At 68.2% G+C, this 24693-nt stretch overlaps 2 protein-coding genes across 2 annotated transcripts in view; one reads left to right on the top strand and one right to left on the bottom strand.

Moving 5' to 3' along the window:
- Positions 1-15795, top strand: part of GNAI2 (G protein subunit alpha i2) — a 58728-nt gene extending 42933 nt beyond the window's left edge. Inside the window, exons 2-9 of the mRNA XM_075939548.2 lie at positions 43-85; positions 641-782; positions 4182-4342; positions 11132-11260; positions 11546-11675; positions 12635-12788; positions 13637-13860; positions 14827-15795. Coding sequence (XP_075795663.1) covers positions 43-85; positions 641-782; positions 4182-4342; positions 11132-11260; positions 11546-11675; positions 12635-12788; positions 13637-13827 — 950 coding nt within the window. The 3' untranslated portion in view covers positions 13828-13860; positions 14827-15795. The remainder of the gene's footprint in view (positions 1-42; positions 86-640; positions 783-4181; positions 4343-11131; positions 11261-11545; positions 11676-12634; positions 12789-13636; positions 13861-14826) is intronic.
- A 125-nt stretch (positions 15796-15920) lies between these two features.
- Positions 15921-23730, bottom strand: GNAT1 (G protein subunit alpha transducin 1). The gene is made up of 8 exons (XM_075939549.2): positions 23625-23730; positions 23146-23188; positions 22158-22299; positions 21876-22033; positions 21177-21305; positions 19744-19873; positions 18199-18352; positions 15921-16610 (listed from the first exon to the last, which is right to left on the bottom strand). Exons 1-8 carry the CDS (start codon positions 23728-23730, stop codon positions 16420-16422), a joined length of 1053 nt encoding a protein of 350 aa, XP_075795664.2. The 3' UTR covers positions 15921-16419.
- Between the last annotated feature and the right edge of the window lie 963 nt (positions 23731-24693).

The raw sequence follows: 24693 nt of genomic DNA, 5'->3' as shown, positions 1-24693 counted from the left end.
CTCGGGTGACCGCAGGCTCATGGCTTCTCTCTCTCTCTGCAGGTGCCGGGGAGTCCGGGAAGAGCACGATCGTGAAGCAGATGAAGTAAGCCCGGGCCTGCCTCGCGGGCGCTGTGCCCAGGGGCCGGGAGGGCGGCGTTCTGCCCTCGCCTGGGTGGGGGCGGCAGAGGCTGGGAGGGGCTGTGTGCGTCCGCGCCGGCTCTGTGCTAACGCCGCTCGGGCTCAGGTAGCCGCAGGGCGGCCGCGCCCAGGTGCGCATTCAGACACCCAACCTGCCTCTCGCAGCCGGGCCCCCTCCCCTTGGGCGGGCCGGGCGCGCCCTGGCAGGGTGCCCTGTGTTGGGAGAGGCCGCCCGGAGAGCCCTGCGCACCTCACAGGCCAGCCCTGGCCCCGGTCTGCGCTCCAGGTGCCTGCGGTAGAGGCGTCAGCGGCTGAGGTCGGGCTGACCGGACACGGGGCAGGAGGGGACCCCTTCTTTGCAGCGGGCGGGGAGAGGAGGAGCCTGTGGAGCGGGGGGGGGGGTGTCGGGGGGCCCAGTGCAGCTGCCTCTAGAGCGTGTTCCCGGGGTGCCGCTGGGCCCATTTTCCGTAGCAGCCCTGATGTGGCGCAGCGGGCGGCTCTGACTCCCTTCCCGCCCCAGGATCATCCACGAGGACGGCTACTCGGAGGAGGAGTGCCGGCAGTACAAAGCCGTGGTTTACAGCAACACCATCCAGTCCATCATGGCCATCATCAAAGCCATGGGCAACCTGCAGATCGACTTTGGAGACCCTGCGCGTGCGGTGAGCCCCCCCCCCCCCCAGGTGCTGGGGCAGGAGCGCCCCGCCAGAGGGGCTGTGGTCTGGGGTTGGGGGGCCCTGGGGACTGAGGCTCGCGGTGGCCAGCAGACTGCACTCAGCCGGCCTTTTAAGAGCTGGGGGTCTGTGTGGGTGGGGCATGGACATGCCACAGCCGGCCACTGTGGCCTTGGGGCTTACACCTAACCTGGGGACTCGGGGCCTGGGCTGCTGCGCTCGGCTCCCGCCTGAGGGGGGGATCTCCCACTGCTGTGCAGCCCGTGGCCTGTGCTGGGGCCTCGACATGTACTGACCGACAAGTTCTTGCACCGCTCTACAGCGGTGGGATGTGCGGTGCAGCATTGGCTCGGGGTGTGGGCACAAGAGCGGGCCGGCCATGACTCTTGCGTGCCACGGGCTGGCCCGGATCCACGTGACTCTCGCGTGCCACGGGCCGGCCCGGATCCACGTGACTCTCGCGTGCCACGGGCCGGCCCGGATCCACGTGACTCTCGCGTGCCACGGGCCGGCCCGGATCCACGTGACTCTCGCGTGCCACGGGCCGGCTCTGGCATTCTTCCCTCTTTGCGGTGCCCCCCTGCCGTGCACTGGGGCTGGCGTGGAGCGCCCCAGCTCTGCTCACCCAGAGTGCCCCACAATGTGGGGAGAGATTTTCAATCCAGGCTTAAAAGGGGCTTCGCGCAACCAGGGGAGCTGGTCTCTGGCCAAGCCAGCGATGAGCCGAGAGCCTGTTTGCAGCAGCAAAACTGCCTTCCGCCTGCCCCGGGGTGCTTCCATGTCACGGCCGAGTGCGGGGCCTGTCAGCAGGGCCCTGCAGGCCATGTGGGGGGGAGCCCAGGCAGCGCGACGCTGAGCCCAGTGTCCCGCCTTGCGCTGGCCGGGTTCCTGCGGGGGAGGGAAAACCCCGTTTCATCGGTTAGCTGGGTAAACGTGTTTAACTGGCCCTGTCTGCGGCAGGCCCCCCACCCTTGCAGGGCTGGAGCTGCTCCAGCCCCCACCGGCGAACAGTTAACCGGAACCAGTTGGCTCCCGGTTCCCATGCCAGGCCGAGTGCCCGTGGGCTAAGGACACCATCTCTGCCCAACCTGGCTAACAGCCATTGATGGACCTAACCTCTGTGAATCTATCTAGCTCTTTTCTAAACCCTGTTCAAGTCCTGGTCTTCACAACATCCTCTGGCGAGGAGTTCCACAGGTTGCCTGCGCACAGTGTGAACAAAACACTGCCTGTTGTTTGTTTTGTCTGCTGCCGATTAATTTCATTGGCTGACCCCTAGTTATGAGAAGGAGCAAATAACACTTCCTTATCCGCTGTTTCCACACCAGACATGATTTTGTAGACTTCTATTCTGCCCCCCCCCCCCCTTAGTAGTCATCTCTTCAAGCTAAAAAGTCTGTCTCATTGATCTTTCCTCAGAGGGCTGCTGTTTTAAACCCCTCCTTGTTCTTGTCGCCCTTTCCTGAGCCTTTTCCAATGCCAATAGATCTGGTCTGAGACGAGGCGCCCGCTTTGGTACGCCGTGTCCACGCTGGGGGCGTCCCATGGCGTTATAGAGCGGCGATAAGAGATTCTCAGTCTTATTCTCCGTCCCTTTTCCAGTGATTCCCAACAGGCGCTTTGCTTTTCGCCTGCCGCTGCCCACGGCGTGGCCGCTTGCAGACACCTCCCCGCAGCGACTCTGGTCTCTCTCGAGTGGTTGTAGCTCGATGAGCCGCCCCGTTGTGTGGGGGGAGCTGGGTTTGGGTTTTCCAGTGCGGATTGCCGTGCAGTCACCTGCTTTTGTGAGACCCCCGAAGCCCTGCGCGCTGTCTGGGGTGGTCTTAGCTCACCTGCACGTCTTGCACCTCGCTGCGTACCCCCGACTGCAGCTTGGGAATGGAAGTAGCCGTTGAAATAGGTAACCGGTTACATGGAAGCCGGAGAACGGTGAGCCGCTGGCCAGGGGCCCACGCCTGGGCCGAGTCTGAGTGGCCGGGTTCTGCTGGTACCCCGCTAAGCATCCCGGGGAGCCGATCCGGGTAACCGGTTAACCTTGGCATCCCTTCTCCAGCTCATTTAGGAACATGTGGAAAGGTGCCAGGGCAGGCCCTTGGGGGACCCCGCTAGCCACCGCTCTCCCGTTCAGTCCTCCCCTTTGTCTCCTGCCTTTTAACCAGTGACCAGCCCACGCAAAGCCCTTCCGTCTCCTCCCATGACCACGTACTCAGCTTGAGAGCCTTCGGGGAGGGACCTTGCCAAAGGCTTTCTGGGAACCTAAGCCCACTGGATCCCCCTTGTGCACGTCTGCTGACCCCCTCCCAGCACTCTCGGGGGTCGGCGAGGCAGGAGTTCCCTTCCCAGAAGCCGGGCCGACTCTCCCCCAACAAAATCTGTTCGTTTCTGCGAGGGTGGGGCCGGGCATCCCCAGGGATGCTGGAGTGCGGCGTGTGCCGAGCTAAGGGGGGAGCAGGACTTTGGGGGGGTTGTTGGTGCTTTGGGGGTAGGTGTCGAGGAAGAGGCTTGTTCCCCTTGTATGCGGCTCCGCCGGATCCTGTGCTCGGTGGCCCTGACAGTTTGGTTCTTTACTGTCCTTTTGACACTTCTGCCCCGGGGCGGACGCCAGCTGTACTGGCACGGCCTGGGCCCCTTTTCAAACGGGGTATCATGTGGGCCCCCCAGGACGGACACTGATGTAACTAATAGGTGCCCCCCCAGGCAGTAGCCCCGCAGTGTCCTTCAGAGCGGAGGGCCTGGGGCTGTGTTCTCGTTCGCTTTGTGCCGAAACCCGGGCGGGGCGTGCCTGGCGTGTGGGACACAGGCCCCGGGCGGGGCGCGCCTGGCGTGTGGGGGACAGGCCCCGGGCGGGGCGCGCCTGGCGTGTGGGGGACAGGCCCCGGGCGGGGCGCACCTGGCGTGTGTGGGACAGGCCCCGGGCGGGGCGCGCCTGGCGTGTGGGGGACAGGCCCCGGGCGGGGCGCGCCTGGCGTGTGGGACACAGGCCCCGGGCGGGGCGCACCTGGCGTGTGTGGGACACAGGCCCCGGGCGGGGCGTGCCTGGCGTGTGTGGGGGACAGGCCCCGGGCGGGGCGCGCCTGGCGTGTGGGGGACAGGCCCCGGGCGGGGCGCGCCTGGCGTGTGGGGGACAGGCCCCGGGCGGGGCGTGCCTGGCGTGTGTGGGACACAGGCCCCGGGCGGGGCGCGCCTGGCGTGTGGGGGACACAGGCCCCGGGCGGGGCGCGCCTGGCGTGTGGGGGACACAGGCCCCGGGCGGGGCGCGCCTGGCGTGTGGGGGACAGGCCCCGGGCGGGGCGCGCCTGGCGTGTGGGGGACAGGCCCCGGGCGGGGCGCGCCGGGTCCCTCTGCACTCGGGTTCGGCTGATGCGTGTGCTCTGCTGTGCCCTGCAGGACGACGCTCGCCAGCTGTTCGCGCTCTCCTGCACGGCGGAGGAGCAGGGCGCCATGCCCGAGGACCTGGCCAGCGTCATCCGGCGGCTGTGGGCCGACAACGGCGTCCAGGCCTGCTTCACCCGCTCCCGGGAGTACCAGCTGAACGACTCTGCTGCCTAGTGAGTATCTCCGCGGCCGGGGGCGGCGTGTGCCCGTGCACTGGGCGTGCACCAGAGGGGCGGGGCGGGGCAGGACGGCGACACGCTGACCCTTGCTCTAGCTCTGCCGGGGAGGCAGCGGGCTCGCAGGCTTCTGCTGCGCCCTAGAGCGCCCGGCTCGCGGGCCTGTTGGTGCTGGGCCGGATGAACTAACTCGGGCGGCTCCGGCGCGGTTCCGCTTCCCGGCCTGGCTCCGTATGGTGGGATCCCAGCTGCTGGCCCGGATGCAGGGCCAGGCCTTTCCCGTGTTCCCACGTCGGGGTCCTGCAGCACTTGCCTTCCTCGCCCTCTGGGGCTCCCCTGGAAACTCGGCCGGGCAGGCTGCAGGGGCAGCTGCCACCTCTCCTCCTGCTGGGCGCGCCCTGCAGCTGCCCCCTCCTCCCAGCCTGTCCCCGGGCTTCCCTCTGCTGTCCTGGAGCCCCCCCCCCCCCCCCCCCCCCCCGCCGGCGGCACCGGGGGCGTTTCTGGCCGGCCCCGGCCTTGCTCGTGGCTGGCCGCGTTCCCTGCGTCGGCGCGTGGGGCTTTGGCAGCCGGCCCCGGCTCGGGCAGTGCGGGGGGGTCTGCGTCCGTGCGCTGCGGGGGGCCCAGGCGGGACCTCGCTCGCTCTGCTCTGAGCACGGGCCGGAGTCGCCTGCGTGGTTCTGAACCGGAGCCGTGTACCCCGCTGTCCTGCCAGGGCTTAATGGGGCAGCCTCCCCGCCCCTCAAGGGCCTGCTTCCCGGCCTTCTCTCCTCTCTTCCCCACCCCCCCCCGGCCAGGGCTTAATGGGGCGACCTCCTCCCTCCGCCCCCCACAGCCCTCCCCCGCAAGGGCCTACTTCCCAGCCTTCTCTCCTCTCCGCCCTCCCTCCCCCCCCAGCCAGGGCTTAATGGGGCGACCTCCTCCCTCCGCCCCCCACAGCCCCCCCCCCCCCCCCAAGAACCTGCTTCCCGGCCTTCTCTCCTCTCTTCCCCCCCCCCCCCCCCCCCCGGCCAGGGCTTAATGGGGCGACCTCCTCCCTCCCCCCCCCCCGCAAGGGTCTGCTTCCCGGCCTTCCTCCCCTCCCCCCGCCAGGGCTTGCTTCCCAGCCTGGCACACCCCCCCCCCCCACCCCCACCCCGCTTCGATGGAGTCTGGTTTGAAATCCCTCGTACAACGCAGACCCCACCAGGCAGCATCCCCGTGACCCGACCTCAGGCTGGCCCGGAGCGACCACTGGGGGCATGTTATTCCCGGCTGGAGGCAGGGCGCTTGGACATGCGGCAGTGCCCGGCCTGTGGCGCCAGGGGAGAGGCAGAGGGAGACAGCCAGGGCGCGAGCCCATAGCCAGAAATTGGCGTGGCTAGGAGCTGCGTCGCCAAGGCAGCAGGCAGCGAGGAGCCAGCGGCCAGCGAAGTCCCTCTGCTCCGGTGCTGCTGTTGAGCCTCCAGCGCTGTGGGCCTGGCTCCTACCCGAGCGCTGGAGCCGCTTGTCTGAGCTGCTGGCTGAAGAGCCAGTACGAGGGATACGAGCCTCTCGCCTAGCGCTGGGAGGCCTCTGTTGGCACCAGCTGCTGCTCCCTGGGGCCAGAGGCTCCTCCCGGAGTCAGCAGCTGCTTGCCCCGTGGTCTTGTCCCGCTGCGGGCGGCTTCGGCGCCGGCCCTGGGGGGCAGCAGGCACGGTGGCCGATAGGCTCCCGTGTTTGCGTGCGTCCGGCCCTCCTGCGTGTCCCTGCGGGCAGGAAGCCGGGCTGCGCGACGGGCTCGTCCCCGGGGCTTGGCCTGGCTCGGGCAGGGTGGATGCCGGCGTGTGGCCTGGCAGGGGGGTAACGTGAGCACGGCTGGCACGTTGGGGCAGACGGAACGAAGCTGCGGTCCGGGACGGGGCCGCTCTGTGCAGATTTACTGATGCTCGTCCACGCCTGGCCCTGGCCCGCCACGTGTGTTCCTGGTGCACGTCGGTGCCAACGCAGCAACCCACAGCTCCAGCCCCGCTCCTCCGAGCTCGGCCTTCCTCCTCCAGGGCCCTTCCCCGTGGCTTCGCCCGGTACCGGCATTCCCTGGACCCGCTCCGATTGCAGCGGGAAGGGGGGCGCTGGCCAGGTTTCCAGGCCCCTGGCGGCCCCCGGCACATCAGACGCGAGCGGCTTGTTTTCTCCGAAATCCCTGTACTGCCTGTCCTCTGCTTGGCTCTCACCTGGCTCAGCCCAGGTGCTGCCTCCGCTGCCCACGTGTTCCCATTTAAGCCTGGCCTCCCCGCGCCCGGGAGACTCCCCAGGAACGTGCCCAAAGCCACCTCGGCTCCCGTCCCTCCTCCGCTCCTCCACCGGAGACCCCGCCTGCCTCACCGAGCCATCGTCCCATTGGAGCCCCCATCTGTCAGTCTGGGCCATTGCCTGCACCCCGTAGGGACGGCCCCGTCTAGACATTGTGTGTGTCCAGCGCCTGGCACGGCGTCTGAGCCCGGGGCCTTGCAGCGACCTGATAACTCACGGGTCCCGTCACACCAGTGTGTCTCCAGCCGTGCACACGCGCCAGTCTGTCCAGCGTGCCCACCGGAGCTCAGTGCGTGCAAGCGAGGCGTGACTCCGCTCCCCAAGACCTGCCCTTCCTCTCCGCTGGCTTGGCTGGGGTCCGGCAGGTCGCCTGCTGTCGGGGGGTGTAAATTCTCAGCCGCTGTGCTGCGTCCACGTCGCGGGCACGGGGGAGAGGCAGGCTCTGCTGGCTGCACTGGAACCGAGCATCCTCCTGGCACTGCCAGCCTTGGTGGGTGTGCGCAGGAGGCGGCTCCCCAGCTGGAGCTGGCTCGCCTGGAGCGCTCGTGCCTGGCTCGCGGATCCCGCCCCCTCAGTTCCGGTTCTGCTTGTTCTTCCAACGGTGCTGCTGCCTGTGGTGCTGGGGGTGGGCGGCTGGTCCCGGCTCTGGCTCTGGGAGGGGGACAACGGAGAATCAGCACGCGATCCCTCCCCGGCCGTCCATTCCCAGCCTCTGGCAAGCACCCGCCCTGCCCAGCCTGGCCCGCGGCCATCGAAGGACCTGCCCTCCGGGTGTGTCCGGCAGGAGAGATGTGAGGTCGGCGGAGGGGGTGTTTGGGAGTCCAGGTCCTTGCCCTATTTGAACGACCGACCGACGGTGGGTCCGGGGAGGGAGCCGGTGTCGTTGACGCTGGGTCCCCCAAGCAAGGAAGGCCCAAGCCCCTTTTGCGCCCTTGGCGCTGCCTGGGCTAGGCCCCGTGTCGGGGCTGGTGCGGTCAGAGGGCGAGAGGGGAGCTGCCCGTTGGGGCAGTGTTGGCCCACCAAGGCAGCAGCCGCTGTCTGGAGAGGCCTGAGCGGCCTCGCGTTTTGCTGCGTGTTCTGGCCGGGCCTCGTGCATCGGGCAGCGCCTGCGGTGGGCAGGGCAGTGTGGCCCTCTGGCTGGCTAAGGAATCCCTGGCGGGCGTCCGCCGGCACAGGGGCCGGGCTGTGGCAGAGGGCTTGGTGCTGGGGATGGCACACAAGGCCTGGTTGCAGGAGCAGCGTGTGCAGCCCTGGCCACGCCCTGGCTCTGGCTTTGGCTTCCTGTTTTTGCACGGTGCGGCTGAAGGCGTTTCCGGCCGGGGTGAGCAGCCAGCTCGTTTGCATGGTGCGCTCAGGCCCTTTGCAGAGTGAGCCTGCGGAGCCAGGCCTGGCGTGGGCAGGGCCTGCGTCCCCTGCGACGGGGTGGGGAGGGCAGAAACGCGCAGCGTCAGGCCGATCAGAGCCCTGGGTGTCAATCCGCATCTCTCTGGGGTCGTCGCTGCTGGCCACGGCTCAGTGCCACCGGCTCCCTGTGGCTGTCCAGGCTGGCCCCGTGTGTCCCTGGGTCTGCAGCTAGTGAGCGTGGGGGAGGCGTGCAGGCTGTGGCAAAGTGCTGGCCAGCCAGCAGCAATGCAGGGCCCCGTGTTGAAGGCTGGTCGTCCGCAGCGCTCGCCATCTGGGTGGCTTGGGGCAGGCTCCAGGCCTAAGGCTTGGACGTTGAGTTGTCACCGAGATGAGCGTGCTCGGTGCCGGCCGGCCCGTTGCTGGCGCCGCGGGGTCCTAGAGTGTCTGGCGCCGCGGGGTCCTAGAGTGTGTCTGGCGCCGCGGGGTCCTAGAGCGTGTCTGACGCCGGCCCCCAATGGCTGGCGTGAGGCGGGGAGTGGGTGTTAATGAGCACAGCGGGAAGGCGAGGGCAGGTCTCGCGGGAGCCCCCCCGGGACGGCTGTACGCTGCGTAATGGCCATGCTGGGCCTTTGCCTGCTGCTCCCCCGCCAGCCCCGGTGCTCCCTGGCTTGGAGGGGGAGCTGCCATCTCCACGCTTTGCGCGGCTCTCGCCAGATTGGGCGCTGCAAATTCATCCATCAGCTTGGCTCCAGTTGGCTCGGGGCGCCTGTTTGGACCAGTCCAGTGAAGCAACGGAGCTGGGGCAGCTTCCCCTGCACCTGGCCTTCCGGGCGGTGTCGGGGGCAGGATCCCTGCTGGGCCCCGGCATCGCGCTTGCAGCCCCCGGGGTGCCCTCTCCGGAGGCCACCGGAAGAGCCAGCGCGCTCCTGGGCCTGGTCTTGTCCCCAGTGCTGCGGGCGGGCGGTGGGCCCTGGAGCCGGCCGGATGGAGCTGGGGCTTGGAACGGGCGCGTGCCGTCTCAGCCTGCCTGCATCTCGCGGGGCAGTCGGGGGGTGGGCGTGCTGCTGAGGCGCCTCACGGGTCCACGGCTGCATGCGGGTGCTGCTGTGGGCCGTGCTGGTCTACGCCTGGACACGGCAGACCCCGGGGGTCCACAGCCAGTCAAGGAGCCACGGTGCCTGGCCTGGTTGGCTGTTCAGGGAAGTGTGATCACAGTGGTCAGTAGCCTCTACTGCCCCACTGCACACGTGGACCCGCAGCAACCGGCTGGCTCACCCCGTGGGAGACTCCCACTGCCTCCCAGTCTCCCCAGGACACCACGTGACAGACAGGTACAAGTTACACCTGCTGAGATACCCCATCACCCTGCGCCTCGGGGTTGGATTAGAGCATCTCTGTCCGTCGTGCTCAGCGTGGACCGTTCCTGACCCTGGCTCGGTATCTGTGGGCGCTGGGTACCCAGGTCTGTCTTAACGAGCCGCTGGTACCATGTGCCGTCCGCTTGTGCCTGGGACGGCCGACTATTCGACACCTGAGCCTGTTACTGAGTAGGGTTTTGCGCGCTCAGCCCTGGTGGCGCCAATTCTGCGAGCAGGGGCGTGCCTCTCGCTCACCGCGTGTCTTGGCTTTGTTAGCCAGGTTTTGTCCGGTTGCCAGGCCTCACGCCAGGCCTGTGCTACATGGGCGTTGGTCTTAGGCCTTCATCGTACTGCGCTCCCGACACCTGCCGCCCGTCCATGGGACCTCGCATTCAAGGCGCCGTCGGCCTGCGCTGGGTTTTGGCTGGAGAGACGGGGCCTAACGAGCTAGTGCCGACACTGGAGTGGGGTCCCCAGAATGTGGGCACCGGAGCAGAGCCCCTTCCCTGGGCAAGAGGGCTGCCCATGGGCCCAAGCCGGTTTTCCTCTGGCACGGCCCCCAGAGCTCCCTGCCTCTCTCCCTGTGCCGCCTGACTTTGCTAGAGCCGGGCCGGAGCCAGGCAGCCACACGCCCCCCTGCAGGCAGCAGGCCCGGGTGCAGAGTCGGCTCTGCCGGGACCCCCACAGCCTGGGCAGGGCACCCCGGGTGCGAACCTGGGGCCCAGCCCCCCACATCTCTTGGGGGGGGTCCCCTCTCCTGGCGGGTCCTGTGTCGCCCAAGCGCTGCGAGACTTGACGGGACACGGGCAGTGCGGGGTATTCGGGGCCATGCTCTGCCTCCCAGCTCCTCCGGCGGGGCCCCCTGGGCACGGAGGGTGGGGAGCGTGGGCTGGCCCCCCCAGCTGGCCGTGGGGGCAGAGATGCCCCTCGCGGGGTGCCCGCCACCAGGCCCCGCCCGCTTCCTGCCGGATGCAGGGTTTGAGTTCTGCCCCCGCTGGTTTCCGCTGTGCGTGGTGTGTTACCATAGCGACGGATACTTTCCTCCCGCCGGCTTTTCCGGAGAGCAGCCCTGCCCGTGCTGCCCCGCGGCCGGGATTCCCCGGGAATGGGGGGCGCCCCAGGCACGTTGGGGGCTGCCCCACCCTGGCAAACGGGCCTGGCCCTTGGACCGGCCCTGCGGGGATCTGTGCGGAGCCAGCCCCGCAGCTAGTGGCAGGAGCCGCAGATCAGCCCCCCCATTCAGCCCCCCCCCCCGCCTCCCCACTGCACTGCATGCTGGGATGTGTAGTTCCCAGGGGCTTCCCCCCCCCCCCCCCCCTGCTTCCCCCCCCCCCCCCACCTGCTGTGATGTGTAGTTCCCAGTGGCTTGGGCGGGCCCCCCTCCCCCAGTGTGTGCCTGCTGCACTGCATGCTGGGATGTGTGGTTCCCAGGGGCTTGGGCCCCACCCCCGTGTGTGCCTGCTGCACTGCATGCTGGGATGCGTAGTTCCCAGGCGCTTGGGCATTCCCTCCCACCCTCCCCCCCCCCCCCCGTGTGTGCGCCCGCTGCACTGCATGCTGGGATGTGTAGTTTCTATAGCCCACCACTGTAGCATGTATGCCTTCTGGTCTCCATGCTCGTGCTTGGGAACAGCTGGAATTCGGGCCTGGCTGGAAACGTTCCCTGGGTAGCTTTACTCCCGCCCGCTGGAGCGGTAGGGCCAAGTCCCTCTGCTTTCCCCCAGAGCCCCTGCTCTGTGCAGTAGCCTCCAGGGCAGAGCCCCGAGCCCGCCCCGAGCCTGCCGTGCTGACGCAGCCCCCCTTGTTCTCCCGGCAGCTACCTGAACGACCTGGAGCGGATAGCCAGAGGGGACTACATCCCCACCCAGCAGGACGTGCTGAGGACCCGGGTGAAGACCACGGGCATCGTAGAGACTCACTTCACCTTCAAGGACCTGCATTTCAAGTGAGTGGGGGCTGCAAGACGGGCCAGCCCCTCCGTTCGCCCCTCGGCCTGGCCCTGGGCGGCAGGCCCTGTCCCGCCAGCGCAGCCGGTCTCGGGCGGAGGCGCCTGCTTCAACCCATGCGGGTTTTGGGGCCGAGCTCCCTTTGCAGATCTGGGCCCAAGTAACCTCGTGAGCCTCTCCATTCTGGGAGGCGCCGAGGGTGGCCAGCCGCAGAGCCACGTGGCTCAGCCCAAGCCGGCCGGGCGTCAGGAGCCCAGCGGGTGACGCCGGCCATTTGCTCGCAGGATGTTCGACGTGGGGGGCCAGAGGTCGGAGAGGAAGAAGTGGATCCATTGCTTTGAGGGCGTGACGGCCATCATCTTCTGCGTGGCTCTCAGCGCCTACGACCTGGTGCTGGCGGAGGACGAGGAGATGGTAAGGAGGGGAGGGGGTTGACCGGCCGGTGGCACGCTCAGCTGGTTGGATGGGCCCTAACTGGAGGGCCCATGGGACGGTGTCTCTGGCTGAGTCCCAACCCACACATTCACTGGGTAGGGGGGTTGCTACAGGAGGCCCCGCCCACCTGCCTTCCAGGGCCCCGCCCACCTGCCTTCCAGGGCCCCGCCCACCTGCCTTCCAGGGCCCCGCCCACTTGCCTTCCAGGGCCCTGCCCCTGCCAGGCGCCTTCTTATCCCTCCTTGGTTTCCTCCATCCCCACCGACCTCCCTCCCCACACCTGGCTGCCATCTCTCCCTGCCCCCGCCTGCTCCTCCCCTTCCTGAGGCCCCACAGAATGGCCGGGGGGAACCAGCTGGTGGAGTCATGACCCTGGGCCCCGCCCCTAGGAGACGCGAGCGGCTGTCTCGCCAGTCTCCGCTGGGCATGGCTAGAAGCTGCTCCCTCCCGAAAACAGCGGGACGCACCAGCCCCTTGGGGCCCAGACTTCTCCGAAGCGGAGCCGCAGGGCCCAGCGCCGGCTGTCTGGGCGTGAGAGGCAGCGGCTCCGTCTGCGCTGGGTCCTGAGACCTTCTCCAGCTCGGGCCGGTCTCTCGGGTGCCCTTGTATGGCCCCTCCCTCACCTGCGAGCAGGGCAGTGGTGTGTTGTCCCCTCCCCCAGGATGCACCTGGGGAAACTGAGGCCCGACACACAAAGGTGTATCGGGGCTCTGAGCGTCCATTGATTTCAGCTGAACTCAGCTCGGACAAAGGGGATTTGATTCCTCTGGAAGCCAAGACTCCTCCGAGACAACCAGCACGAAGGAGTTTTGGGACCAGGGAACTGAACGTGGCCTGCTACGATCCGGGCGTGCGCGTGCCCTCACCACTAGGCAGCCCTGCCCTTTCCCCCGTTCTTGCTCTGGCTCGCTGAGCGCCTGTGCTGCTTGTCTTCCCAGAACCGGATGCACGAGAGCATGAAGCTGTTCGACAGCATCTGTAACAACAAGTGGTTCACGGACACTTCCATCATCCTCTTCCTGAACAAGAAGGACCTCTTCGAGGAGAAGATCGTCCACAGCCCCCTAAGCATCTGCTTCCCCGAGTACACAGGTGAGCGTGTCGGGCTCCGTGGGCAGCACTCGCCAGCCCCTGGCTCATAGGACGGTTGTGCCGAGGTCTCCGCCTGTTGATACGGGGGTGACGGGGAGGAGGTGGAAACGGGAAGGCTGAGGCTTGTAGGACGGTTGTGCCGAGGTCTCCGCCTGTTGATACGGGGGTGACGGGGAGGGTAACTACACATGGGAAGGCTGGTGCCCGCGCAGAGCTCACAAGGGGTTAGGAAGGCGTGAACCGAACTTGCAGATGGAACAGACAAAACTGAACTACTAGATCCAGCTCGGTCAGTCTCATGCCAGACGCACAGGGCTCTGCAGAGTCCGAGAGTCAGACCCAAAGGTTTGTGCAGCAGGGTCAGGCCAGGAAATGCCTGTTAGTGCCAGAGGGGCTCTGTGTGGGTGTGACCTGTGGAACTCCTTGCCTCAGGATCTGCTGGCAGCTGAGCAGTTAAAGGGGGCAGCCATGGCTGGCGTGTGTAGATGACACGCTCTGTGGCCAGGACAGATGAGGGCCGAGGCTTTGGGTCCCCCCGTCTAGATGCGAGGCCCGGCTGTGGCAGGCGTGGCCAGCCAGCTGTGCACCATGGCTACCAGCAGCCTCACGCGTGCTCTGGCAGTGGAGGGGCCATTTGTTAAAGCATCTGCTGGGCGTTTATTCACCCTCCGGCCGCTGCTGGCAGACCTCAGTGCACAGAGCCCGCCGGCACCGGGCCAGGGTCTCGCGCCCTGCTTGGGGAAACCTGAGGCCCTGCCAGGGAAGGCGCCAGGCCAGGATCAGAGCGCCGCGGGCTGCCTCTCGGCCCTGTGCCCCCACACAGGTGGCTCATCCCCTCTCCTCCACAGGGGCCAACAAGTACGACGAGGCGGCCAGCTACATCCAGAGCAAGTTCGAGGACCTGAACAAGCGGAAGGACACCAAGGAGATCTACACGCACTTCACCTGCGCCACCGACACCAAGAACGTGCAGTTCGTCTTCGACGCCGTCACCGACGTCATCATCAAAAACAACCTGAAGGACTGCGGGCTCTTCTGAGGGCCACAGGCGCCTGCTGCCCGACGGGGGAAGGTGAGGCTGGCCGGGAGGCCTGGTGCCCGGCCACAGCCGGGGGGAGAGCCCAGGGCCCCGAGGGGGCTGTGCCCAGCCATGGGCCAAAGGGGGAGGCCCCAAGGCCTTGGGGAAGGGTGGGGGGGGGGCTGTGCCCAGCCACGGGCCAAAGGGGGAGGCCCCAAGGCCTGGGGGAAGCGTGGGGGGGGGCTGTGCCCAGCCATGGGCCAAAGGGGGAGGCCCCAAGGCCTGGGGGAAGGGTGGGGGGGGCTGTGCCCAGCCACGGGCCAAAGGGGGAGGCCCCAAGGCCTGGGGGAAGGGTGGGGGGGCTGTGCCCAGCCACGTGACAAAGGGAAAGGCCCCGGAGAAGGGGGTGAGGCTGGTGCCCGTGTTCTCTGACCAGCCTGAGCCAGGGCGGGCTGCACTGGGGCTCCCTTTCCTGGTGGTCCCACGGATGCCCAGGCGGGCTCCCCGAGCTCCTGCCGCGACTCAGGGCAGCTCGGCCATCGCTCCGCTCACTGGTGCCTCCCTACGGCCGGGCCTGGCGCTCCCAGTCCCAACACCTCCACCCCGGCCGCGCAGGGTCCCCTCGGGGGCGTTGGGATGCCCATCTGGGGCACCGTGCCTGGCCGCCACGTGGGGCTGGGCTGCTCCATCCCTGCTGGCCAGGCCTCCCTCCCCCCCACCCCCTCGGCCCCTCTTGAAGGGACTGGGCCTCGGCCATGGGTGTTGGGATCCAGAGGTCACCGGTTCAGCCCTAGCTGCTGACAGCTGCTGGCATTAAATAGGCCAAGCGGAACCTCATGTGTCCGTCTCTTCCCCTCCCCCCCGGAGTCCCAGTGGATGCTGCCGTGCTGAACGTGGGCCAGTTGGCGTTGCTCCACCTCCCCCCCCCCCCCCCCCCGCCCCGGTTTGCCTGGAGATTCCCGCCAGCCCCTGTGCTTGGCGGGGGTGCAGCCCTGTCGCTCACGGGGCCTCTCCCCCCAGGACTACTTGGCGTGTGCTGTACCCGGAGGAGAGGCTGCTGCTGGCGAAGGAAGGACCGCACCGTTCACAACTTCTGCTTCTCGGTTTCTGTGTTTTGTTTCTTTATTATTTTTTCCCCTAATAAAGAGACTTTGGTTAACGGTCACGACGCGAAGGCAGGTCCCACCTGGGTCCCACAGCTGCCTGCTGCCGGCTGTTCCTATCTGAACCTGTTCCTATCTACGCCCCCATCCACCGCTACGGGGACTGTTTTTTTGGGGGGGGGGGACCCAAATTTCTAATTGTTTTTGGAAACTCCCGGCTGGAATTCCTCCCAAGCCTCCTTTTTATTGGCTTAAGAAATCCCTGTCCGAGTGTTCACAGGCGAACCATTGCCCCCCACCCCAGCGAGTGCGGCGGGCGCCTGTGATTGGCATGGACCAGCAAGAAAACAACCCTACATTCCTTTCCAAAACTCCACCGGAAGAAATCGTGTTTGACGTTGCTTTTTAAATGGCTCTTGTAGCGCTATTGAGCAGTGCCCAGTGCTCACCGGCCGCGTGGCCCGCGCACAGTCGGCTACGGTGTGAAAAACAAAATGCAATTGTGCCTTGCGGGGGTCGTGCGTTTCCATCTGGGCCGTAGTTTGCTCCGGCGACCGTTGTCTAGAACCAGGATGGCATAAAACCACCTCGGCGCAGGGGGCCACGGCCCAGAGCCTCCAGCACGGCTTCTGCCGGGGCGGGGTGGCTCCGAAGGGCGGAAACGCCGGCGCCCCTTTTCCGCTCCTCCTGCCCCAGCCAGGGCCGTGCCGAGGGTGCTGGGCGGCCCCTCTGGCCGGAGCGCCAGGTCGTAGCTGGCGCTGGAGCGCCGGGCGAGGAGCCGCTGCTGAGCGTGAGCCCCGCCCCCAGCCCGGCCCGGCCTCGCTTTGATCACAGGATGTTTTACCAAATTGTTCACACGGTTTGAAATAATAAAAAGTAGAAAGAACCCGCCCGGCTGCTGCTCTGATTGGCTCTGCCCGTGGGACCTGCCCCAGCCTGGGGACTGCACTGGCTGGGCCGGGGTTTGGGTGGCCAGGACCCAGCCCCCTCGGCGTGGGGCAGTGAGCAGGGCTCCTGATGCGCCGTCTCTTCCTTCATCACATCGGGGGCTGGGGCGGCAGCCGTGGGACCTTGTGGTGATGGGCGGCCGCAGACTCGGTGCGGCAGGTGCAGGCCCTGGGCCGGTGAAGGGGGGTGCAGCCGTGCTAGCAGGGGACTCGGTGCTGGGGGACAGCGCTAGAGGGGGCAGGATGTGGGGGAGCTGTGGCAGCAGGTGGGCTGCCTAAGACCTGACCAGTTACTGGCAGTGAGGGAACTAGGAAGTGGGTGGTGGGGGAAGGAGCAGTCTGGGGCTGGCGTAGGATGGGGACAGGGTAGCGGTGGGCCAAGATGGGGGTGCAGGATGGGGAGGCTGTGGCCGTGGTATGGGGTAGAGAACGGGGGTTGTGGCTGCAGTACAGGGGGTTAGGGACGGAGGACGGGGGCTGTGGCTGCGGAACGGGAGGTGAGCCAGGGCGGGGGCCGAGGTACGAGGGGCCAGGCCCGTGGGACGAGGGCCGTGGCCCGGGGCTCAGAAGAGCCCGCAGTCCTTGAGGTTCTCCTTGATGATGATGTCGGTGACGGCGTCGAAGACGAACTTGACGTTCTCGGTGTCGGTGGCGCAGGTCAGGTGGGAGTAAATCTCCTTCACGTCCCGCCGCATGTTGAGCTCCAGGAACTGGGCCTTGATGTAGGCGCCGGCGTCCTCGAAGGTGTTGGGGCCTGCGAGACACGGAGCGGCTCAGCCCGCCAGCTCCCCCCGCCCCCCCTCCCCTCCCCCGAGCCCGCCAGCTGCCCCCCGCCCCCCAGCTCCCCCCCCCCCCTCCCCTCCCCCGAGCCTGCCAGCTGCCCCCCCCCTCCCCTCCCCTGAGCCCGCCAGCTGCCCCCTGCCCCCCGCCTCCCCTCCCCTCCCCTCCCCTGAGCCCGCCAGCTGCCCCCCGCCCCCGCCCAGCCCCCCCCTCCCCTCCCCTGAGCCCGCCAGCTGCCCCCCCTCCCCTCCCCCCCCTGCCCCCCAGCTGCCCCCCCCTCCCCTCCCCTGAGCCCGCCAGCTGCCCCCTGCCTCCCCTCCCCTCCCCTGAGCCCGCCAGCTGCCCCCCGCCTCCCCCCCTCCCCTGAGCCCGCCAGCTGCCCCCCGCCCCCCCTCCCCCAGAGCCTGCCGCAAGGCCAGTCCCCGCCCCCCTCCCTGGGAGTCTCCAAAGGCCTGTCCCAGCCCCTCCCCCCCGAAAATACCCCCAGCTGCTCTGCCTCCCCCTGACAGGTGCCAGGGGCCTTTCTGCCTCCTCTGCCCTCCCCAGTGGTGGCGTGTGGTGCTCTGCTGGGACAAGCACCCCCCCCACACACACACACTGAGGGGGCTTTGCTCCGGCAGGCAGAGAATTTCACCAGTGGCCCCAGCTCCAGCTCGCACCGGCCGCAGCAGCAGGATACCCGGCTCTGCTGCCTGGCAGGGGTCTGGGCGTGGGCAGAGTTAAGGCTGTTCTAGAAGGGCAGGGGCTTGGTCACATGACAGGTGACAGTGCGGCCCCTCCCCTGAGCCCTGTGCCCCGCTACGTTGCTCCATGTGGGACCCAGCCATGGCCCCAGGATGAGGGGTCCTGGCTGAGCTGGGTTTGCAGGTGGAGTCCCCCTCTGGGGGGGTGCAGAGCACGGGCCGTGTTTGCTCCTCCTCAGTGAGTCCCAGGAGAGTTGGGCACCTCAGAGCCTCTGTGAATCCAGGTCCCAGCGTTCCCTCCCCAGGGATGTCCTGCCCGCATGCCCTCCCTGGCAGGGCAGCCAAGGGCCTGGTGAGCCGTGCCCCATAGCAGGGGGCTGTGCTGCCCCCCAGCCCCGTCCTCACCCCTCCACCTAGCATGGGCTGGCAGGGCCCAGGGGCCAGATGGGACCCAGCATGTGGGGCAGGGCTGGCGACCAGGACCCAGCGTGTGGGGCAGGGCTGGTGACCAGGACCCAGGGTGTGGGGCAGGGCTGGCGACCGGGACCCAGGGTGTGGGGCAGGGCTGGTGGCCGGGCAGGGCAGAGCGAGGGTGCGGCGAGCAAGCTGGGCGCCGGGTTGATCCGGGGGTAGGCGCTGTCGCTGGGCGGAGGCTGTGGATGAGACCTGCGCACCCTGGGGCACCGCGGTGAGGAGTTCCCTGTAGCACAGGGCAGGGGCAGCCCCCTGGAGCCAGGTGAAGACAAGCAGGGCCAGGGGGAGAGATGGGCAGCCCAGGGGAGTGAGACCCGCCAGGCTGGGGGGCGCAGCCCAGCACGGAGCAGCGGTGCCCCCGGTCGCTCTGAGCAGCCCCCGCCCCCGCCCCCCGGCCGGTCTCACCGTCGTAGTCGGGAAAGCACATGCTGAGGTGGGCTTTCCGGATCTTCTCCAGGAACACGTCCTTCTTGTTGAGGAAGAGGACGATGGAGGTGATGGCGAAGTAGCGGTGGTTGCAGATGCTGTTGAAGAGATGCAGGCTCTCGTGCATCCGGTTCTGGGGAGGAGCAAGGGGCCACATGAGGCTACAAATGGGGTCTCCCTCTGCCTCCTGCAGGGGCTGGCATGGGAGGGTGGGGCTTGGCTGGTGGGGTGCAGGTTCCTGGGACTGCGACCCTGCCTAGCTCAGTAACCCCTTTAGACGTGGGGCATGTGCCTTGCTCCCCCCCTGTGAACCCTGCTGCCGGCGGGGCCTGAGTCCCCCTAGCACCTGTGACTAGCACAGAGATTCCTAACCAGAGATCTCAGCTCGCTTTACACCGGTCAGGAGCACTGCCCCCATTTTACAGCTGGGGAAACTGAGACACGCTTTACACCGGTCAGGAGCACTGCCCCCATTTTACAGCTGGGGAAACTGAGACACGCTTTACACCGGTCAGGAGCACTGCCCCCATTTTACAGCTGGGGAAACTGAGGCACGCTTTACACCGGTCAGGAGCACTGCCCCCATTTTACAGCTGGGGAAACTGAGGCACACTTTACACCAGTCAGGAGCACTGCCCCCATTTTACAGCTGGGGAAACTGAGGCACACACCAGTGCAGTGAGGCGGCCAGTGGCAGAGCTTCTCCCGCGTCGTGCTCCCCACACCAGGCCACGCTGCCGCCTGACAAGCTGCTTACTCCTGTTAGGGTTGGAGCCAGGCTGAGACGGCCCCGGGGGGAGGCTGCTGGCTCTCCTTTGTTAGCACACCCATGTGTGATGCAGTGTCAGGGCCTTGCTGGTCCCTTTGCTTGGGCTGTGGGTGACCCCTGCTGGCCGGCCGGAGCACTGCCCAGCAGGTGGGCTGCCTAAGACCTGACCGGTTACGGGCAGTGAGGGACCTAGGAAGTGGGTGGTGAGGGAAGGAGCAGTCTGGGGCTGGCCCCATGAAGAAAACAGTGTAAGGAGGGGCTGGAATCGAGGGGCCCAGGGACCCATCTCAAGGGGCTGAGGCTGCCTGGCCCTGACTCCTGTAGCCGCGTCCCGTCTGTGCTGGGCCGTGTCCTGGAGAAGCAGTAACCCCCCCACCCCCGTCCCACTGGCTGGCGCAGTCTGTTCGTGCTGCCACAGGGCTGTGGGATCGGAGGACCCCCAACGCGCCGTCACGCCATGTTAAATATTCCCTCCCCCAATCGCTGGGCTCCGCAGCGCTCGCGTTCACAGCACCTTACGCAAGCTCCTGGGCGGGGACCAGCATGCAAGGGCCTGTGGGCTCTAACCACTGCTCCGCGCTGCCTGCCTGGCTCTAACCACTGCTCCGCACTGCCTGCCCGGGCTCCGAACTGATGGGCCTCGTGGTTTGGAGGGGCTCCGTGGGAGGAGCTCTGCGTGGGGCAGAGGCCTGCGGGTTCTTGCAGGGCTTGGGGGGCTGGGCCCCCTGGTTCCCCAGTGCGCTGGCTCCACTCACCACTTCGTCGTCCTCCACCAGGACCATGTCGTAGGCACTGAGGGCGGCGATGAAGATGATGCAGGTGACCCCTTCGAAGCAGTGGATCCACTTCTTGCGCTCGGAGCGCTGGCCGCCCACGTCGAACATCCTGGGGCGGGAGAGGCTCCGAATCGGGCTGCGCCATAGGGCCGGCAGGGGCGGGAGAGGCTCCGAATCGGGCTGCGCCATAGGGCCGGCAGGGGCGGGAGAGGCTCCGAATCGGGCTGCGCCATAGGGCCGGCAGGGGCGGGAGAGGCTCCGAATCGGGCTGCGCCATAGGGCCGGCAGGGGCGGGAGAGGCTCCGAATCGGGCTGCGCCATAGGGCCGGCAGGGGCGGGAGAGGCTCCGAATCGGGCTGCGCCATAGGGCCGGCAGGGGCGGGAGAGGCTCCGAATCGGGCTGCGCCATAGGGCCGGCAGGGGCGGGAGAGGCTCCGAATCGGGCTGCGCCATAGGGCCGGCAGGGGCGGGAGAGGCTCCGAATCGGGCTGCGCCATAGGGCCGGCAGGGGCGGGAGAGGCTCCGAATCGGGCTGCGCCATAGGGCCGGCAGGGGCGGGAGAGGCTCCGAATCGGGCTGCGCCATAGGGCCGGCAGGGGCGGGAGAGGCTCCGGGGGGGCACCGACTCCACTCCAGCCCCTGCCGCCTCGCCTGGGGGTGCCACAGGGCCCGGCCACGTGTGGCCAAGCACAGCCGGGGTGCTGGTTGCCAAGTGCCTGTGGGAGCTCTGGGCACGGCCAGCGGCCTGCACCCGCCCCTGGGCAGGGCCCGCAGGGAGAGCGGTGCTGGGTTAGCCGTGGAGCCGGTCCAGGAGAACCCCTGCAGCTGGGCTCCAGGTCCCCCGGTCCAGCCGTGGCTGGAAGAGCTGCCGGCCGGGCTGCTAGTGCCCGCTGGGTGCCCACCCCTGGGCCTGGCCAGAACAGCCCGGTTCCTGCTCAGGCACTTGGCAGCGGCCGGCTGGCGGAAGGAGCCTCCACGGAACAGCCGCCCACATGCCCCCCGGGAGCAGCAGGAGCGAACTGGAGCGTTACCCCCCCCCCCCCCCCGTGCCAAGGCTGAAGGCTCAGCCAGGCTGGCACCGTGCCCAGCCTGGGTGCACTGGCACTAGGTGGCGCCAGCCACTAGTGAATGGAGCCAGCTGCGCCGGGGAGGCTACGGTGCCAAGACCTAGGCGGTGGGAGCCACCCCCTCCCCATCCCCCGGTCAGGGCCTGGGCCGAGGGGGGGGCGCTGGGGGCTGACCACAGACTGTATCTGCTCAGCCAACCTGAGAGCAGCCCCGTTCCCTTGAGGGGGGCACTGCCACCCTGCCCGCCTGCTCCTCCAGCGCCCCCAGCCCAGCGCCCCATGGAGCGGTGCTGCCCTGCCTGGAGCAGGCGCCAGGGCCCCCTTGGCTCCTGCCCCGTGCCCCACCTGAAGTTGAGGTCCTTGAAGGAGAACTGGGTCTCGATGATGCCGGTGGTCTTGACCCGGGAGCGCAGCACGTCCTGCTCCGTGGGGACGTAGCCGGGGGCCACCAGCCGCGCCAGGTCGCTCAGGTAGCTGCCGGGCACAAAGGAAGGGGTGGAACCCCCCTCGCGTGGTCATGGCCACCCTCCCTGGCCGATGGGTGCAGCCCCATTGCTGCCCCACACTGACCGGAGACTCGGGGTGCTTTGGCTTGGAGGGAGCTCTGGCCCCGGCTGGCCGAGAGGTCCAACTTCCAGCCCTGCCCCGGAGGCTCAGCCACAGGCTGCTGGGGTGGGGGCAGCGCCCAGCACCAGGAGTCTCAGCTGGGGATCTAGGGGGCTCCTGCTTAACGACAGGAGTGGTTGGTCCCCCCCTCCCCCCGCAGCTAGCTCCTGGGGCTGCTGCTAGTTTGCTGGGTCCCCGTGGGCAGGGCTGGCACGCCAGGGATAGAGACCTCCCCACGGGCACCCGCCTGCAACCTGCATCCCCCGGAGAGGGCCCCGGCCCCCCACGCTGCCAGAATCCCAGTCATGCCCCACAGAGGGCTGCCCAGGAGTGAGGTGGGGTGGGCTGGGGAGACCCCCCTGCGACCCGTGGGGCACCCCCCCAATGCCACGCCTCCCTGGGGCCCGGCGCTGCGCGGGAGGCGAGCAGCAGTCGTACTAGCCGGCCGAGTCGTTCAGCTGGTACTCCGAGGCGCGCTCAAAGCAGGCCTGGATGCCCGCGTCCTTCCAGAGCCGGCTGATGATGTCGGCCATCTCCTTGGGCATGGTCCCCTCGTCGATGGTGTCGGCCAAGTGCAGCAGCTTGCGGGCGTCGTCCTGGGGGGAGAGGCGCAGCGGGCTCTGAGCTAACGCCATGGAGGCAGCGGGAGTCGAACCCGGGCCTGTCGGCTGCCCTGTGTGGCCAAGGGGGGCTCGGCGCCGCGCCCCGCCCCCCGCTCACCTGGCGGGCCGAGTCCCCGTACGGGATGCCCAGGGTGCCCATGGCCCGCACGATGGCCAGCATGGACTGCAGGGTGTTGCTGTAGATGATGGTGATGAAGCCCAGGCACTCCTCCAGGGAGTAGCCGTCCTGGTGGATGATCCTGGTGGGGACACAAGAGGGCGCTGAGCTCCCGGGGCACCCTGGCAATGCCCGGCCCCCTGCACAGGGCACCCACTGGGCGGCGGCACTGCCCCCAGTCGCCCGGCCCCCGGTGCTAGCCTGGCAGGCCGGTGGCCGCACCCCCAGTGCACTGCAGTGGGTGGGCAGCATTCCCTGTGGGCGGGGAGGGGGCGCCCCCAGGCAGCATCTGGACAGGGGCGAGGAGCGTCCGTGCTGCCCTCGGGGCGGGCTGTGGGTCTCAGAACCCGGATTCAGGAGGTCGGGGGGGCATTCAGGCTGTATGTGTTGGGGGGGGCTCCCAGATACTCCATTCCCAGCCTCTGTCCAACAGGGGACGCTGTGGGGACGGGCAGGGCACTGGCTGTGGGGGGTTCCCAGCTACTCCAGCCCCAGCCTCTCCCAGCTTGGGGCACTGTGGGCAGGGGGCAGGGTGCTGGCTGTGGGGGTTCCCAGCTACTCCAGCCCCAGCCTCTCCCAGCAGGGGGCGCTGTGGGCAGGGGGCAGGATGCTGGCTGTGGGGGGCTCCTAGCTACTCCAGCCCCAGCTTCTCCCAGCAGGGGGCGCTGTGGGCTGGGGGCAGGATGCTGGCTGTGGGGGGCTCCTAGCTACTCCAGCCCCAGCCTCTCCCAGCAGGGGGCGCTGTGGGCAGGGGGCAGGATGCTGGCTGTGGGGGTTCCCAGCTACTCCAGCCCCAGCCTCTCCCAGCAGGGGGCGCTGTGGGCAGGGGCAGGATGCTGGCTGTGGGGGGCTCCTAGCTACTCCAGCCCCAGCCTCTCCCAGCAGGGGGCGCTGTGGGCTGGGGGCAGCTAGGTGCGAAGCCACTTACTTCATTTGCTTTACAATGGTGCTCTTCCCGGACTCGCCGGCTCCTGGGGATAGAGAGGACAGGCGTGGCAGGGAGCGTGCCCAGTGTGGGGCGCTAGGCGGGAGCTCTATCGTGGGGGCGCGGAAGGTGCAGGGGAGCGAGCCCAGCTGGCCAGGGCAACAGCTCTGATCACACACGTGTTCCTGGGCACGGGGCCAGGTCTGCTGCTCACCGCCACCCCTCGTCCTGGCCTGGTGCATGGGGCGCGGGGCTCGGCCTGTGCTCGGGGCCAAGGAAGCCTGACCTGACCCCCCATAGCACCCGCCCTGCCTGCTGGGCACCGCCCGGGGCTGGATCTCCCCCTCCCACCGCCATCAGGGCAGAGCCCTCTGTGACGACCCCGCTCCACAGGCTTGCGGGTCGGGATTCGGGGCTGGTCAGCAGCTGGGGCAGGGCTGGCTCAGGACAGGGCAAGGCTGGTGCTCCAGGCCACCACGTACCCAAAAGCAGCAGCTTGACCGTCCTGGCGTCCTTCTCAGCATCTTCCTTGAGCTTCTTCTCCAGCTCCCGGGAGTGCTTCTCCTCCGCGCTGGCGCCGGCGCCCATGGCTGACCTGGGGGAGCCCTAGCCCAGCCCCCAAGTGTCCAGTGCTCCCGCCAGTCTGCCCCTTGGCCACCAGGCGCGCCAAGCGGCACCGTCCCCCGCTGCGCCGACCGCCCCGGCCCCGGCCCGGTGCCAGCCTGGAGGATTTGGGGGCCGTGGCCGTCAGGTGCTCCCGGCTGCCCAATCTGCGCCAAGGACAGGTGGCCAAGGAGCAGGTGAGGCCCTCCCGCCCCCCGCCCCTCCTCCCCTGTCGGAGCCAACTTGCTGCCTCAGCGCCATGAGCCGCTGGCTTAAGTCAAAGCCTTTCAAATCTCCCCTTTGCTGAGTCCAGCACTTCCTAGCCCCATCTGCTCCAGGCCAGGGCTGGGGCAGCAGGCGATCCAGGCTGGGCCTTCCCCACAGCCAGCAGGGCGGGTGGGCCGGCGAGCTGGGTTCGAAGACTGGCTTGGCTGCCGTGGTGGGACCCGCCAAGTTCGGGCCCCCTGTGCCAGACATTCGGGCCAGTGCCTTGGGATGCTCTGAGGCAGGCCGGCTGCTCAGGCCCCCTGGCGCAATGCAGCGGGTGTGGCTGGGCACTGGGCTGCCCAGAGCCCCCCGAGCTCCCACAGCCCCCCCAGCCTGCTCCACCCCGTGCCTGGCACAAAGGGCAGTGCAGCGCCCACAGCTCCGGCGCCAGGAGCTCTCCTGACATTAGCGAGCGCTTTGGGGCACAGCCACCCCTGCCACGTGCGCACGGTTGTGTTGGTTTGTGTGTGGGGTGTGGGGTGTTGGTTTGTGCGGGGTGTTGGTTGTGCGGGGTGTGGGGTGTTGGTTTGTCTGGGGGATGTGTGGGGTGTGCGTTTGTGCAGGGTGTTGGTTTGTGTGGGGGGTGTTGGTTTGCGTGCGGGGTGTGGGGTGTGCAGGGTGTGGGATGTTGGTTTGTGTGCGGGGTGTTGGTTTATGTGCAGGTTGTTGGTTTGGGTGTGG

Source organism: Pelodiscus sinensis, chromosome 11 (assembly GCF_052426305.1).
Source record: "Pelodiscus sinensis isolate ZL-2025 chromosome 11, ASM5242630v1, whole genome shotgun sequence".
Taxonomy (NCBI): domain Eukaryota; kingdom Metazoa; phylum Chordata; order Testudines; family Trionychidae; genus Pelodiscus; species Pelodiscus sinensis.
This window is presented reverse-complemented; position numbering and strand designations above follow the sequence as displayed.